Source organism: Pan paniscus, chromosome 5 (genome assembly GCF_029289425.2).
Source record: "Pan paniscus chromosome 5, NHGRI_mPanPan1-v2.0_pri, whole genome shotgun sequence".
Classification (NCBI taxonomy): domain Eukaryota; kingdom Metazoa; phylum Chordata; class Mammalia; order Primates; family Hominidae; genus Pan; species Pan paniscus.
This window is the reverse complement of record NC_073254.2, coordinates 178,609,892-178,622,441: the sequence shown is the minus strand read 5'-3', so window position 1 is coordinate 178,622,441 and position 12,550 is coordinate 178,609,892. Positions and strand designations below refer to the sequence as shown.

The 12,550-nt window shown below is 47.3% G+C and overlaps 1 protein-coding gene across 6 annotated transcripts in view; it reads right to left on the bottom strand.

Annotated features, from left to right (window-relative positions):
* Window positions 1-1,523: 1,523 nt before the first annotated feature.
* TULP4 (TUB like protein 4) overlaps window positions 1,524-12,550 on the bottom strand; it is a 272,370-nt gene continuing 261,343 nt past the window's right edge. For 5 of the 6 annotated variants that reach the window (XM_034963152.3, XM_055114281.2, XM_034963151.3 and 2 more), the window contains 2 exons: window positions 9,165-11,665; window positions 1,524-6,757 (listed from right to left, as the gene is read on the bottom strand). In XM_034963152.3, coding sequence (XP_034819043.2) covers window positions 6,641-6,757; window positions 9,165-11,665 — 2,618 coding nt within the window. In that variant the 3' untranslated portion in view covers window positions 1,524-6,640. The remainder of the gene's footprint in view (window positions 6,758-9,164; window positions 11,666-12,550) is intronic. The other variant, XM_034963156.3, reaches the window with a different exon arrangement.

Below are 12,550 nucleotides of genomic sequence, written 5' to 3'. Positions count from 1 at the left end.
ACTCCATCTCAAAAAAAAAAAAAAAAAAAATTCCTATGACTTACTATGGGGCGCCTTCTTTACTTGAAGCGATCGCTCAGACAGGAACTCTGAAATGGGTTCAAGAAATGAGCCAGCACTTCCAATGGATGGCTTCTTATTCTTCAGCACATAGAGCAGCTGTTTCTAGGAAGTGTAGGGAAACAAATCCACACAGACTGGCTCCTTTGTGAAGCCTGGGTGAATAATAAAACCGGTCAGCCGAACGTTCACTCTTTCCAGAATTCAATAACAAGGACTTAAATCTCATTCTATAAAGCAGATGAGCTCACCTGATGAGGGGCAGGGGTGGCCCATCTGTAATACTTGTTTTCATGGGAGATGACTAAGTATAAGTAGCTCAGAGCTCATTACAGGCAAATCTTTACGACACACCAGAGTGAGAAGCTGGGAATAAACCAGGTCTATTCATTAATGTGACCCAGAAATCTTGGATTCTGTTTCAGGATTGGTTTTTGTCTATGGAATCCAGAAATCATTTCAACCTCTCACTGCTTCCATTTTCTTCTGAAAGGAGTGGCAAAAGGTATTCACTTCATAATGGAGTTGAGATTTAGCTGTGGTTAAGTATCTTTCATCCTTGAAAAACTGCAATGCAATCTCCATGAGACAGTTATTTCTCTTCTACAGTGAGTTTTGGGAGCTAGGTTCGAGCAAAATTGATTCCTTATTCTTTGAAAAACACCAAAAAGGTAGTTCTGTACATGTACAAATTTATTATCACAGATAAACCTCCCATGCCCCACCTTCCCACCTCCCATGGTCATAGGGAACTTTAGGGCAGAGGAAGGAGGCTCACTAAGCACTTATGAGTAGCAACAATAGTTAATAGTTATATGAGCACCTAGAGTTGAATTGCTTAAAACCTAGGTTTAAGTTTCCTACAAATTAACAAAGGTGTTAATATTTGGCATCTCTGATCTTTAGATGCTATACAGGTGCACTTTTAATCGAGTCCTCTTTTTTTTTTTTGAGACGGAGTCTTGCTCTGTCGCCCAGGCTGGAGTGCAGTGGTGCGATCTCGGCTCACTGCAAGCCCCGCCTCCCGGGTTCATGCCATTCTCCTGCCTCAGCCTCCCGAGTAGCTAGGACTACAGGCTCCCGCCACCACGCCCGGCTAATTTTTTGTATTTTTAGTAGAGACGGGGTTTCACTGTGTTAGCCAGGATGGTCTCGATCTCCTGACCTCGTGATCCGCCCGCCTCGGGCTCCCAAAGTGCTGGGATTACAGGCGTGAGCCATCGTGCCCGGCCAATCGAATCCTCTTTTAAAAAGCCATGAAAAAGCAAATCTAAACCAGATCATCAAGAAGACAGCACAATCTCTGACTTCCCCAAATGGGCAACATGATGACCGGGATCTCAGGGTCTCCAGTAGCTGCTAGCAGTTACCAAGAGACCCAGGAAGCAACTGGAGGGTGGGTAGGTCATGCCAATGGAGCGAGGTGATTTCTCCTCACAAGGCTCAAGAATTCTGCACACAACTTTTTTGATCTGCAAAATTTTATTAAGCAATAGCTGGACAACTCTTACAACTTCAAATCATCAAGAAAAAAATAAGGAGATTAATCCATCTCAGTAATAAAGACAGAAAATAACTTGGACAAACCACATCGTTTTGAATGCAAACCATTAATGCCTTCTAGAATATCTCCTGCACAATCTAATACACAAAATACGTAAGAAGAGAGGCAAATAAGGATGAGCTCATTAAAACGCATTTGGGAATCGCAACAGATCTTGCTTGGAAAGTAAAACAAGCAGGATGCTGAATTAAAAAACAAACAAACCAACACTGGAGGAACTGAGGTGCACAAGCAGTGCACGCCACTGCCAAGGTCTGGACATGAACATGCTGGTGGTCTAGTTTGGTCTGGGGCCTATGCACCTGCATCGCGCACTTACGGTTAAAAAAAAAAAAAAAAAAAGGGAAAAAGAAAATGCCAGTAGTAATAAACTCAGAAATTATGTCCAAATTTACAGTACCAAAATAATGCATTTATAAACAAATGCAAAAACAATACCCCTTTGGTAAATAATACAGTGCCTTTTTCAGTCAAACGCATAACCCATGCTTTTCTACAACACGAAAAAATTTTTATCTACAATAAACAACAAGATCTTAGAACCCTACCCCTCCCCTTAAAAAGAACTGTAAACAGAAAATATAGGTACAAGTAAAGTTACACAAAAATTGCACAAAGCCAAAGAAAATGGAAACAAAGTAAGCCACAACCCATTAGAGTTTTATCAGCCAGAGGTAAGGAATCACACAAATGCTGAAGAGTTCTGAGTTGTGTGCTATTACAGAAATCCCAGGAACTCAAACGACATTTTGGACACATTTTTGTCTCCACTAACTTTGCTTACAACCATTGACTTGGCCAAATGATACAGGCACACAGCGACCCCATGGACTCCTTCTCTAGTTGCTGGGCCAAACTTTCCTTTTCAAGAAACCTTTTCAATTTGAAGACCGTGTAACATGGCAGAGCACACTCAGGAATTTGAGGTGACCTAGGTATATATTCCTGTGGTTTTGGGGACAAGTAGTGACTTATTTCAGGGCTGTTCTCATGGACATCCAGCTGAGCAGGGCACACCCGTGGAGACTCCTTCTTACCTAGAATCAGTACTTTTGTATATTCTATGAGAACAAACACAATTCCAAACACATTTAGAGGTGCACAAAAGATATTACTTTAAATGCACTGGTTTATATTCAGTACATAGCTCATTAACACAGGAAAAGAAATATTTCTCTACACAAAGGCAATGGTGTGAAATATATTTCCCATGAAAAGTGGAATGATGAGGCTGTTCAGTGCTGCGCTCTTAGGCTGAGAGCTGTAAGGGAGTTTAGAGGGCTGTCCAGGCTGATCCTTTCATTTCACAGATGGACAAGTGGAGGCCTAGCCAGCCCCAGGGACTTGCCCAAGGTCACCATCCAACCCTGTGGCAGAGCAGGCTTGACCCTGGGGTTTCCAGACTTTTTGCTATGATTACAAGATGAACATAACACATTCTTCCATGTCCTTGTGGGACACTTGACAAGGGAGCAATGGCTATGGATAAAAAACATTAGCCTGTGAAATTCTTTGATTTATGCTGCCATTAGAGCTTTGAGATTTTCCTGCTTCTTTGGCCCCAATTTTTCTCAGGATATACATTCAATGGGTATATTGTACACAAATCTGTGCCTTTGGTTTGATGAGGTTAGAGCTAAAACAAATTTAGAATTGGTTATATTTGTTAATATATCACACTTCCCTCAAAAAGTCATAGGTTCTTTATACAGTTAACCTTTTACTGGACTGCTTTTAAATTTAGGGATTCAATGAGGTATCTTGATATTCATAAACTATTAATAAACATTAAATTTTTAGAAATCTCCTGCATAAAGTATGAATTTTCATCGTATTTAGTCAACAAAGCCTGACTGAATGAAAGCATAGTTGAAAATAAGACCACCACTATTAACTGAAACGTCACCCTACTAGGACCGCACAGCCCGCAGCTTATGTCTGCCTTGGCGCAGGAGGGCAGCCCCTCTTTTCAGGCCCCTGGGTAGAGGGGAGGTGAGCAGTGGCTGCCGGGGTCACTCCGGTACAAACTCACGTGCGCCAAACATCCGAGACAGAAGCCTGTGCCTCCATCGGGGGAAAGTGCCTTTGGGGGAGTGAGCTAGGAATTTAGAAGCTTAGTTAATTATTTGCTAAAAAATCCATTTTTTTCTTCTCACATGTATTTGTAGCTTTCATTTCAAAGATTTTCCCCTATATTTGCTCTTATTAAACAGGTTCTAAAATGGGCTTTTTCAGGGTCTTTATATCTCAAAAACAATTAGAACACAAAAACTGAAGCTTATTACCTAGTAACTCTTTCCTTGGCTACTCTCATTCTAATAGGTCTCCCCTTTTTATTTCAGATCAACTGTTATTTTCAGATAAAAATAAAATTTTCAAAAGAAGAGAATACTATTTGAGTGTTATCTCAAAAAAAAGTCTCCTTTGTATATAATCAATAACACAAAATACAAAAAAATTTTTTTAAATGATTAATAGGAATTTTTTCCCAATTAGAAAAGTTACAAATTATCCAGCAAAAAACCTTCTATGGGCCGGGAGTGGTGGCTCACGTCTGTAATCCCAGCACTTTGGGAGGCCGAGGCGGGCGGATCACCTGAGCTCAGGAGTTCAAGACCAGCCTGGCCAACATGGCAAAACCCCATCTCTATTAAAAATACAAAAACATTAGCCTGGCATGTTGGCGGGTGTCTATAATCCCAGCTGCTTGGGAGGCTGAGGCAAAATAATCACTTGAACCCTGGAGTCAGAGGTTGTGGTGAGCCGAGATTGCGCCACTACACTCTAGTTGGGCGACAAGAGTGGGACTCCGTCTCAAAAAACAAAAAACAAAAAACAAAAAAAACCCTATCATATCCTCTTTATTTCTTGCAGCAAAATATACTGTGACCATGTAAGTCGTTACAAAGATACTATTTTTCTAAATAAATAAAATGGGTATAACTCACCAAAACGTAACAACAAAATAATTCCTAAGAACACTATGAAAAGCAAGATAAATAATTATCTCCTAAATGACAAAACAGGGGAATTGCATTTAGATTATCTAACAGGCTATAACCATTATTGCACAACCAATAAGCACTGAAACACCATATCAAGCTACATAAACTCATATAAAAGAATTAATTCTGATAACATTGCTGAATTCTTTCTGGAAGAATGCACCCCCTAAAAATATCAGGTCCAATACTTTAAATATAAATGAGAAACTGGTATTAGATGGGAAATATCCTTTGCCACATCAGAAAACTTCGTCAGTATTTCTCTGGGGTTTGGAGAGAATCGGGAGTGATGTCATGTCATCTTGATCTGGGAAAAAAATGGGTCGGTTTCTTTTCCAATTTTTTAACTAAAACAGGGGATTAAAAAAATGTTTAAATTTGAAAATACTTTTCTGTAGCATCTTCTACTTGTCTGTTTCCAAATAAAATGCAAATTTGGAACCCAACACTAGCAGATAGTTCCTGTGCTCCTGCACAGCAGGCCCAGGAGAGGGGCCTGATCCTAAACAACATCACAGGTAAGACTAACTGAGAAAAACAAAAACAAAAACAAAAAACAACAACAAAAAACACTGGGTTTTGTCATCAGGGCTTGAATACTGCCCACAGGTTCTCACAAGGAGGAGGAAGTGGGAAGAGATATTCTAGGTGATTTTTTTTTATACAATTAACAAACTGTGATCAACCAGCTACCTAGGTATTACAATTTTAATAACGTTTTCTCAGTGGTTTAGCTCCTTAGTAAACAGTCTGTACAGTTAATAAACAACTTTTTTTGTTAGAGAAGATCATGAAAATTTTGTCAAAGATTTGACCATACTCCTGTATTTTAATACCCTGGTGAACACTTAACATTTTTTTGGTTACATTTCTAATTTGATAGAAAGCATTTGTAGTCAACTGAATTTTAATGTAGCCAAGAGGAGAAAAGGAGTGGTTTCAAATCAAGCCTTGTCCACACTTTTAGAATGGGAAGGCGTAGAACACGGTATCTCATGGGAAAGATCATGTTTACAGTACTGCGTTCCAGATTAAAAAGTAAAAGGGGCAGAGAGAGTAGAGGCTGTTTCTCAGCATGTGAGGATCTAGTGACTGTCACCACATTATTTGAGAAAACTGCTACCACTACCACAGGCCAGGATCTTTCCATTTTTGTCTCTCACCTTCTCCCAGAACCAGTCATGCTGAATGACCATCACTGATCCTACGGAACTTTGACAAACGATGAAACTAGTGGAGGCTTTCAATGTAGACATCCTCAGCAGAGGAGTGTAGCCCTCGTACTGCTGCTACAAGTCACACGCTGAGTCACATTGCTGTCTGCAGAGTAATGTGAACCTGTGTATATGTGCAGTTTCTTCTTTACCCTTCGTCCCTTCCCCAACATCCTCAATGAGCAAATCGCATTTCTACCTGGTGAGAACACCCCTGTAAAGAGCCTACTTTGTTGGTCCAACACAGTGTGTCTGCCCAAATGCCCTTTATTAATTAAGTCACCTTTTGGGGAGTAACATAATTAGTGTAAATCAAATGCTGTCCCCATCCCATTCCCCAAGAACCTGCATCTTGAGAATTTTTGGCTGTGTTTTGTAAAAGCTTTTTGCTTTTACGCTAGTGGTGATGTTGGAGGAGAATACAGGATAATGCATCCTCCCTATGTCTAAAAGAATAGCAGGCTCTAAGGCAGACTGTCTTCATTCTGAAGGGCCCAGTAGAGCATTACCACAGCCAAGCTGTTTCCTGAAAGAACAGCAGGTGCCTAGCACTCTTTGCTTCCAAATGCCACTGAAATGAAAGAAGAAAAGAAGAACAGACAATAAAAGGTAATAAAACCCAACCAAATAAATGACGACCACAGGTCAGCGCCCTCTCCTGGGCCTGCCAGGCTTTTCCAGTTTCGCTGTTGGCTTCTGGTCCTCCCAGGCATCGGGCCCCTAGAGGGCTCCTCTGGCATCTCCGAAGACCTCTTCCAAAGGCTCTCTGCATCTCTCTCCTCCCTACACCAGTCTCTTCATTTGAGGCGCTGAGTCACGTTGGCCAGGGCAACTGCAAAGGCCTGCACGGCTGAGAACGGATACTGGAAGTCTAGAATGTACGCATTGCCATCAATCCGTCCGAACTGCATCACCTGGAGGAGGGCAGGGGAAGCAAAGACATTAAAGAATAAGGTGAAAAGGCCGGGCGCGGTGGCTCATGCCTGTAATCCCAGCACTTTGGGAGGCCGAGGTGGGCAGATCACGACGTCAGGAGATAGAGACCACCCTGGCTAACACGGTGAAACCCCGTCTCTATTAAAAATACAAAAAATTAGCCGGGCGTGCTGGCGGGCGCCTGTAGTCCCAGCTACTCGGGAGGCTGAGGCAGGAGAATGGTGTAAACCTGGGAGGTGGAGCTTGCAGTGAGCTGAGATTGCGCCACTGCGCTCCAGCCTGGGCGACAGAGGAGACTTCATCTCAAAAAAAAAAAAAAAAAAAAAAAAGAAGAAGGCGAGCAAGGCGACAGCCGGGTCTGCATGGCTCCTTATGGAAGCAGACAGCACCGTCTATGAGATACTTTTGCTAACAAAAAGTGACCCTGAATCTGGTGAAGCTTCTATATCTAACTCCAAGTTTGCAGGAAATAAGGGGACTGAGGAACATGTTAACACAATGGAGACAGTGAGCAAGGTTTGGAATGTGGGGACAATGGCCTCCAGCTCCATCCATGAAAAGTTACCTGTGGGGTACAACATCCAATGTTTGGGTGATGGGCATACTAGAAGCCCACCCCCCATTACGCACGTAAGGCTCACGTAACAAGCACATGTACCCCTGAATCTAAAAGAAAAAAGAAAAAAAAAGAATGGGGTGAATGCTACAGGCCAAATGAAGTGGTTTCTTCACCTAGGAAGTAGAAAGGAGAAAGAAAAGCAGAAAGAAACACAAACAGGCCAGAGGCTCCAGAAGAGAAGTAGCACCGCCACTGTCCAACGCCACTGCCTCAGGGAGGGACTTGCTGGCCACTTCCTCACCAGTTCCTGTGCCTACATCCCATCAGACAGTGGCGCCATGCCCTAGCACACGGGCTGCACTCATCCGCCTCTGGCCCCCAGTCTGCGTGTTCCACAGCGGCGGGGCTCTGTCTTCCTCACTGCCCTGATCCTAGCACTACAGCAGGGGCTGACGCACTTTCTGCGAGGGGCTGATAATAAATATTTTAAGCTTTGTGGGTCACACGGTTTTTACCACAACTCCTCAACTCTGCTGTTGTCCGGCCAACACAGCCAGGGACGACACTCAGGTGAATGAGCGTGGCTGTGCTCCAATAAAACTTTGTTCCAAAAAGAGGCGGCTGGCCAGAATGGCCCAAAGGCCAGTATGCCAACCCCTGGGCTTAGAGGATTGCCAGGCACACGGCAGGTTCTCAATAACATTTATTGAGTGAATTAACGAAAACGTGAATTTAAGTAGAGAGGGGAAGGGACTTTACAGGATGGTGAAGGGGGACGTTGGCAGCAGGACAGAGCAACCCTTCTGGGCTGGAGCAGGGAAGAACTAGGACCCAATGTGTTCAGCTGCACCATGAGATAACATCCGGTTCGAGAACTGGGGAATGACTTCCATATACAGAGAAATAGGCAAATGAGCAAACGGACAGAAAACAGGAAGTTGATATGTCTAGGGGAAGAAAAGTATACAAAAAAGGAAATGTAACTAAGCCGTAATACATGGCTCAGCTGTGGGTCCTATTGACTAGCATAACAAGGTAACCAGTGACCACTGATTTAATGGGGAAGGAAAAGCTGTGTGCATATGTGTGTGTGTGTGTGCATAGGGTGAGCAAAACTAACCCTCACGTTCCTTAGGAAGCCACCATCTGATGCCAAAAACAGAAAAGTCAATGAACAGAAGTAGAAACGTATTCTTTACAAATATGACTGCAGGCCAGGTGCGTTGGCTCACGCCTGTAATCCCAACATCTTGAGAGGCTGAGGCAGGAGGATTGCTTGGAACCCAGGAGTTTGAGACCAATCTAGACAACACAGTGAGACTCCCATTTCTAAAAGAAAAAATTAGGGCTGGGCGTGGTAGCTCACGCCTGTAATCCCAGCACTTTGAGAGGCCAAGGCGGGCAGATCACGAGGTCAGGAGATCGAGACCATCCTGGCTAACACGGTGAAACCCCGTCTCTACTAAAAATACAAAAAAAAAAAAAAAATTAGCCGGGCATGGTGGCGGGCACGTGTAGTCCCAGCTACTCGGGAGGCTGAGGCGGGAGAATGGCGTGAACCCAGGAGGCGTAGCTTGCAGGAAGCCGAGATTGCGCCACTGCACTCCAGCCTCGGCCACAGAGCGAGACTGTCTCAAAAAGAAAAAAAAAAAAAATACAAGACAGCAGTGGGCACACTAAAAACCATAACCCCATGAGCTCCACCTAAGAGGTGTTCGTTGTTTTCCACATTTCCCATTTGGCCTTTTGAAAAATGCTCCTTGAAGGCCGAAGCACTGAAACCCTCGCCTCCTGGGCTCGCAGCGCCACCTGGTCTGAGGTCTTACCTGCCGCCCCTCTAACTCAATCTGGAAGTTCTTGGCGGACTCCTGGGTCACCCGCCCCCCGAAGTCCAGCTGGTAGACCTGGGTGGCCTCGTTCCACAGCGGCTGCTTGTTGGCCATCACGTACACGAAGCCTTGGCTGCCCAGCCGCCCGTCCTCCTTCTCACTGGCCCGCCGGCACTTGGCCTCCTCCAGCTCGCCGGCGGCCCGTGGGGAGCGCTTGCTTTTCCAGCCCTTTCTGCTGCCCTGGCTCTGGTTCATGAGCTCATCCCCGCTGATGAACAGCTCAGGCTCGCTCTCCGAGCTGTCCTGGAACTCGTTTGTCTTATTCAACTTCTTTGACTTCAGTTGGTCTTTCTGACTCTTCACTTTCTTCTTCTCTCTCCCCAGGTGTGGGCTGGAGATAAGGGAATTAAAGTCACTCAAAGTCCTAGCCTCCTTCTTCACTTTGCCCTCAGTGATGGCCTGAACACTGCCTTCTTCTGCTCGGCTGTCCAGGCGCTTCCGGTTCTTCTTTCCAAATTTTTCTGTCCGCTGGGGGACTGGGCTTTCGGTCAGGGAGAGGACTTCCTGGAAGTTGTCTGCAGTCTCTACCATCACCTCTGTGCCCATGTGGCTTTGGAGGTCGGCAGGTGGTGGGGACACAAGGGGCTTCTCCACCACCAAGTGTGGCTTTGGGGGGAGAGTGCCCTGGGGGTTCTGCATGGGCGGGCAGGCGCTGTAGGAACTCCATGGATGCAAGGCGACAGGTGGCAGCTGTAAACTAGAGCACGTGCTGCTTCCTGGGTACATGGGGGGCAGGGTGCAATAGGAGAGGCTGGGTGGGTACACCGGCTGAAGGACCACAGCAGGCTCCTGTTGTGCAAACTGCGTTGGGGACAGGGCATCTTTGGGAGAGCAGGGAGCCTGCACTCCAGGCAAAGGGGGGTTGTTATAGCTTCCTGGATATGGCACTCCCATCCCATAGCCTGTTTGGAAAGTGGCAGTGGGGCTGGCAGGAGACTTGGGGGAGATGAAGGGCAGTCGGGACACGTCCAGGTGCTGGCCCTGACTCAGCATCAGAGGGGACAGTTTTAAGGGGTTGGGCCCTGAAGTCTGTGCTGTCCTTTCTTGAGGAACCCAAATGTCCTCACCCAGCATGGGGTCCCACTGGTAAGGGGGTGGCCGTTTCAGGGTAACAGCAGCTTCAGGCAGGGGAGGGTGCCTCAAGGGCTTCTCAAGCTGACAGTGCTGGGACAGGGCCTCGTCCTCTGTGAAGGCGGAGTTGACGTAGTCGGTGCGGTCGCGGGCGCTGTCGGGTGGGCTCAGGAGGCTGTAGGAGGACTGGGAGGCCAACGGGGAGGCGCTGGCGGTATGGGCCAGGGAGGCTCCGGGCTGTGAGCTGGGCCCTGTGCCACTGCACTGACTGCAGGTGTACAGGGCAGGTGGGGGCCGCGCTGGGAGCTGTGTCACCACCCCCCCGGGCCCGCCCTTGGACTTGGCCAGGGGCTGCAGGGGGGCCCGCGGGCTGTCGGCCAGCTGGGCCATCTTGAGCGTAGCCTCACGGTTGTTCCTCCGCAGGGTAGCGTGGATGAGGCTATTGTCGGACCTCTGGGCAGCCCCCCGCCCCTGGGCCAGCTGGCTGGCAATTTCGGGATACGGGGGTGGGTCCCCGGTGGGGATGGAGTAGCGAGGGACGGTCAGGCGGTTCAGGGTGGCACTGCTGCAGGGCTGAGGGACCTTCTTCTCAGTGGCCGTGAGCCTCAAGGTGGCAGAGCTACCCGGGCCGGGGAGGGTGTAGGTGTTCTGGGAGCACAGCATCCGGGTGCGGGGCCGGCACACCTCCTCCACGTTGCCACTGCTGTCGAAGGTGGTGATCCTCTCATAGCCCAGGGGGGTCTGGTAGTGCACTGACGTGGGGTAGAGGGAGAAGTCGCCCTTCTTCAAGCACACATCCACTGGGGGCTGTGGGGGCGGCAGAGGGGGCGGGGGTGCTGCTGTGGTGGGGGCAGCGGGGATGGTTCCTGGGTACGGGGGTGGAGGGTTTATCTTCGTCACCTGGACCTCCTGGGGGGCACTAAAGACCACCGCGTCCCCCTCAGCTGCCAGCTGCGGTGTTGGCCGCAGGGCCTTGGCTGACTTCTGCAGGTGTTCGTGGTCTCGGTCTCCATGGCCCACCGTGGACAGCTGCATGGGCCCCTGCGGCGGGGGAGGCAGGGACAGTGGAGGGGGGTTCTGAATGATGCGGCCCATTTCCACGCTTCCGAAAATCACCTGTCCAGGATTGGAGTACCGGTTGGAGACTGGGTACTGGGTGGCACTGTCACCTGCATGTTCTGCTGCCCCTACAGCTGTCGTCTGGTTGGTCAGGACATCTAGCTGCACATTCTGATTGGCCAGTAGGGACTGCACCAGCCCTATGCTCTGCGTGGGGGACATAGCCTGAGCCGAGCTGTGGATCGGTGCAATAGGGATGTTCACGGTACAAGGTGGGCTGTTCTCAGGGACACCAGATGCTCCTGTCACTGGAAGAAAATTAGAAAAAGGAACTGCTTACAAAAACACTGCCATTAAACCAGATCAGGATAAGCAATACGTCTGGACTCATCCAGTCTCCTTCCGTAAACAAAATGCAAATTGCCAGAGACAGAGACGTGTCTGCTTGGGGAAAGCTGGCCTGCTCGCACAAGTGAGATGGGTTCTTGAGGGCAGCCTGCTGCTGTCTGTTAGCTAAGGGTACTGTCAGAACTTTTCGACTAACTCACTTTTGAACCTTCTAAACTTGGCACCAGTGCCTCAATGGCACCATCACAGATAATTAAATGTCTGAAGAAGCTTTTTACTGGTGATATTCATAAAATACCCACCCTTTTATGCAAGAAGAGGGCAATGGTACAGGAAAAACCTCCATTGAGGACTTGCAGTGCCTAGGCCTCTGAATACGTCTATTCATGATTATGGGATGGATAGTGTGGAAAGTGTCATGCAACAGATGTGTATAAGAAATGTATGCACATTAGGTTTCTGTAAATAGAACCATGTAAAATGTGGTAGAAAAAACAATGAAAAGAATCTTCTAGTGAATCTGAGTACCACATGAAGGATCATTTCCTAATTTTTTTTTTTTTTTTTTTTTTAAGACAGAGTCTTGCTCTGTCGCCCAGGCGTGCAGTGGCAGGAGTTCAGCTCACTGCAACCTCCACCTCCTGGGTTCAAGTGATTCTCCTGCGTTCAAGTGATTCTCCTGCCTCAGCCTCCCCAGTAGCTGGGACTGCAGGCGAGCACCACCACACCCAGCTATGTATTTTTAGTAGAGATGGGGTTTTGCCATGTTGGCCAGGCTGGTCCCAAACTCCTGACCTCAGGTGATCCACCCACCTCCCCTCCCAAAGGGCTGGGATTACAGGTGT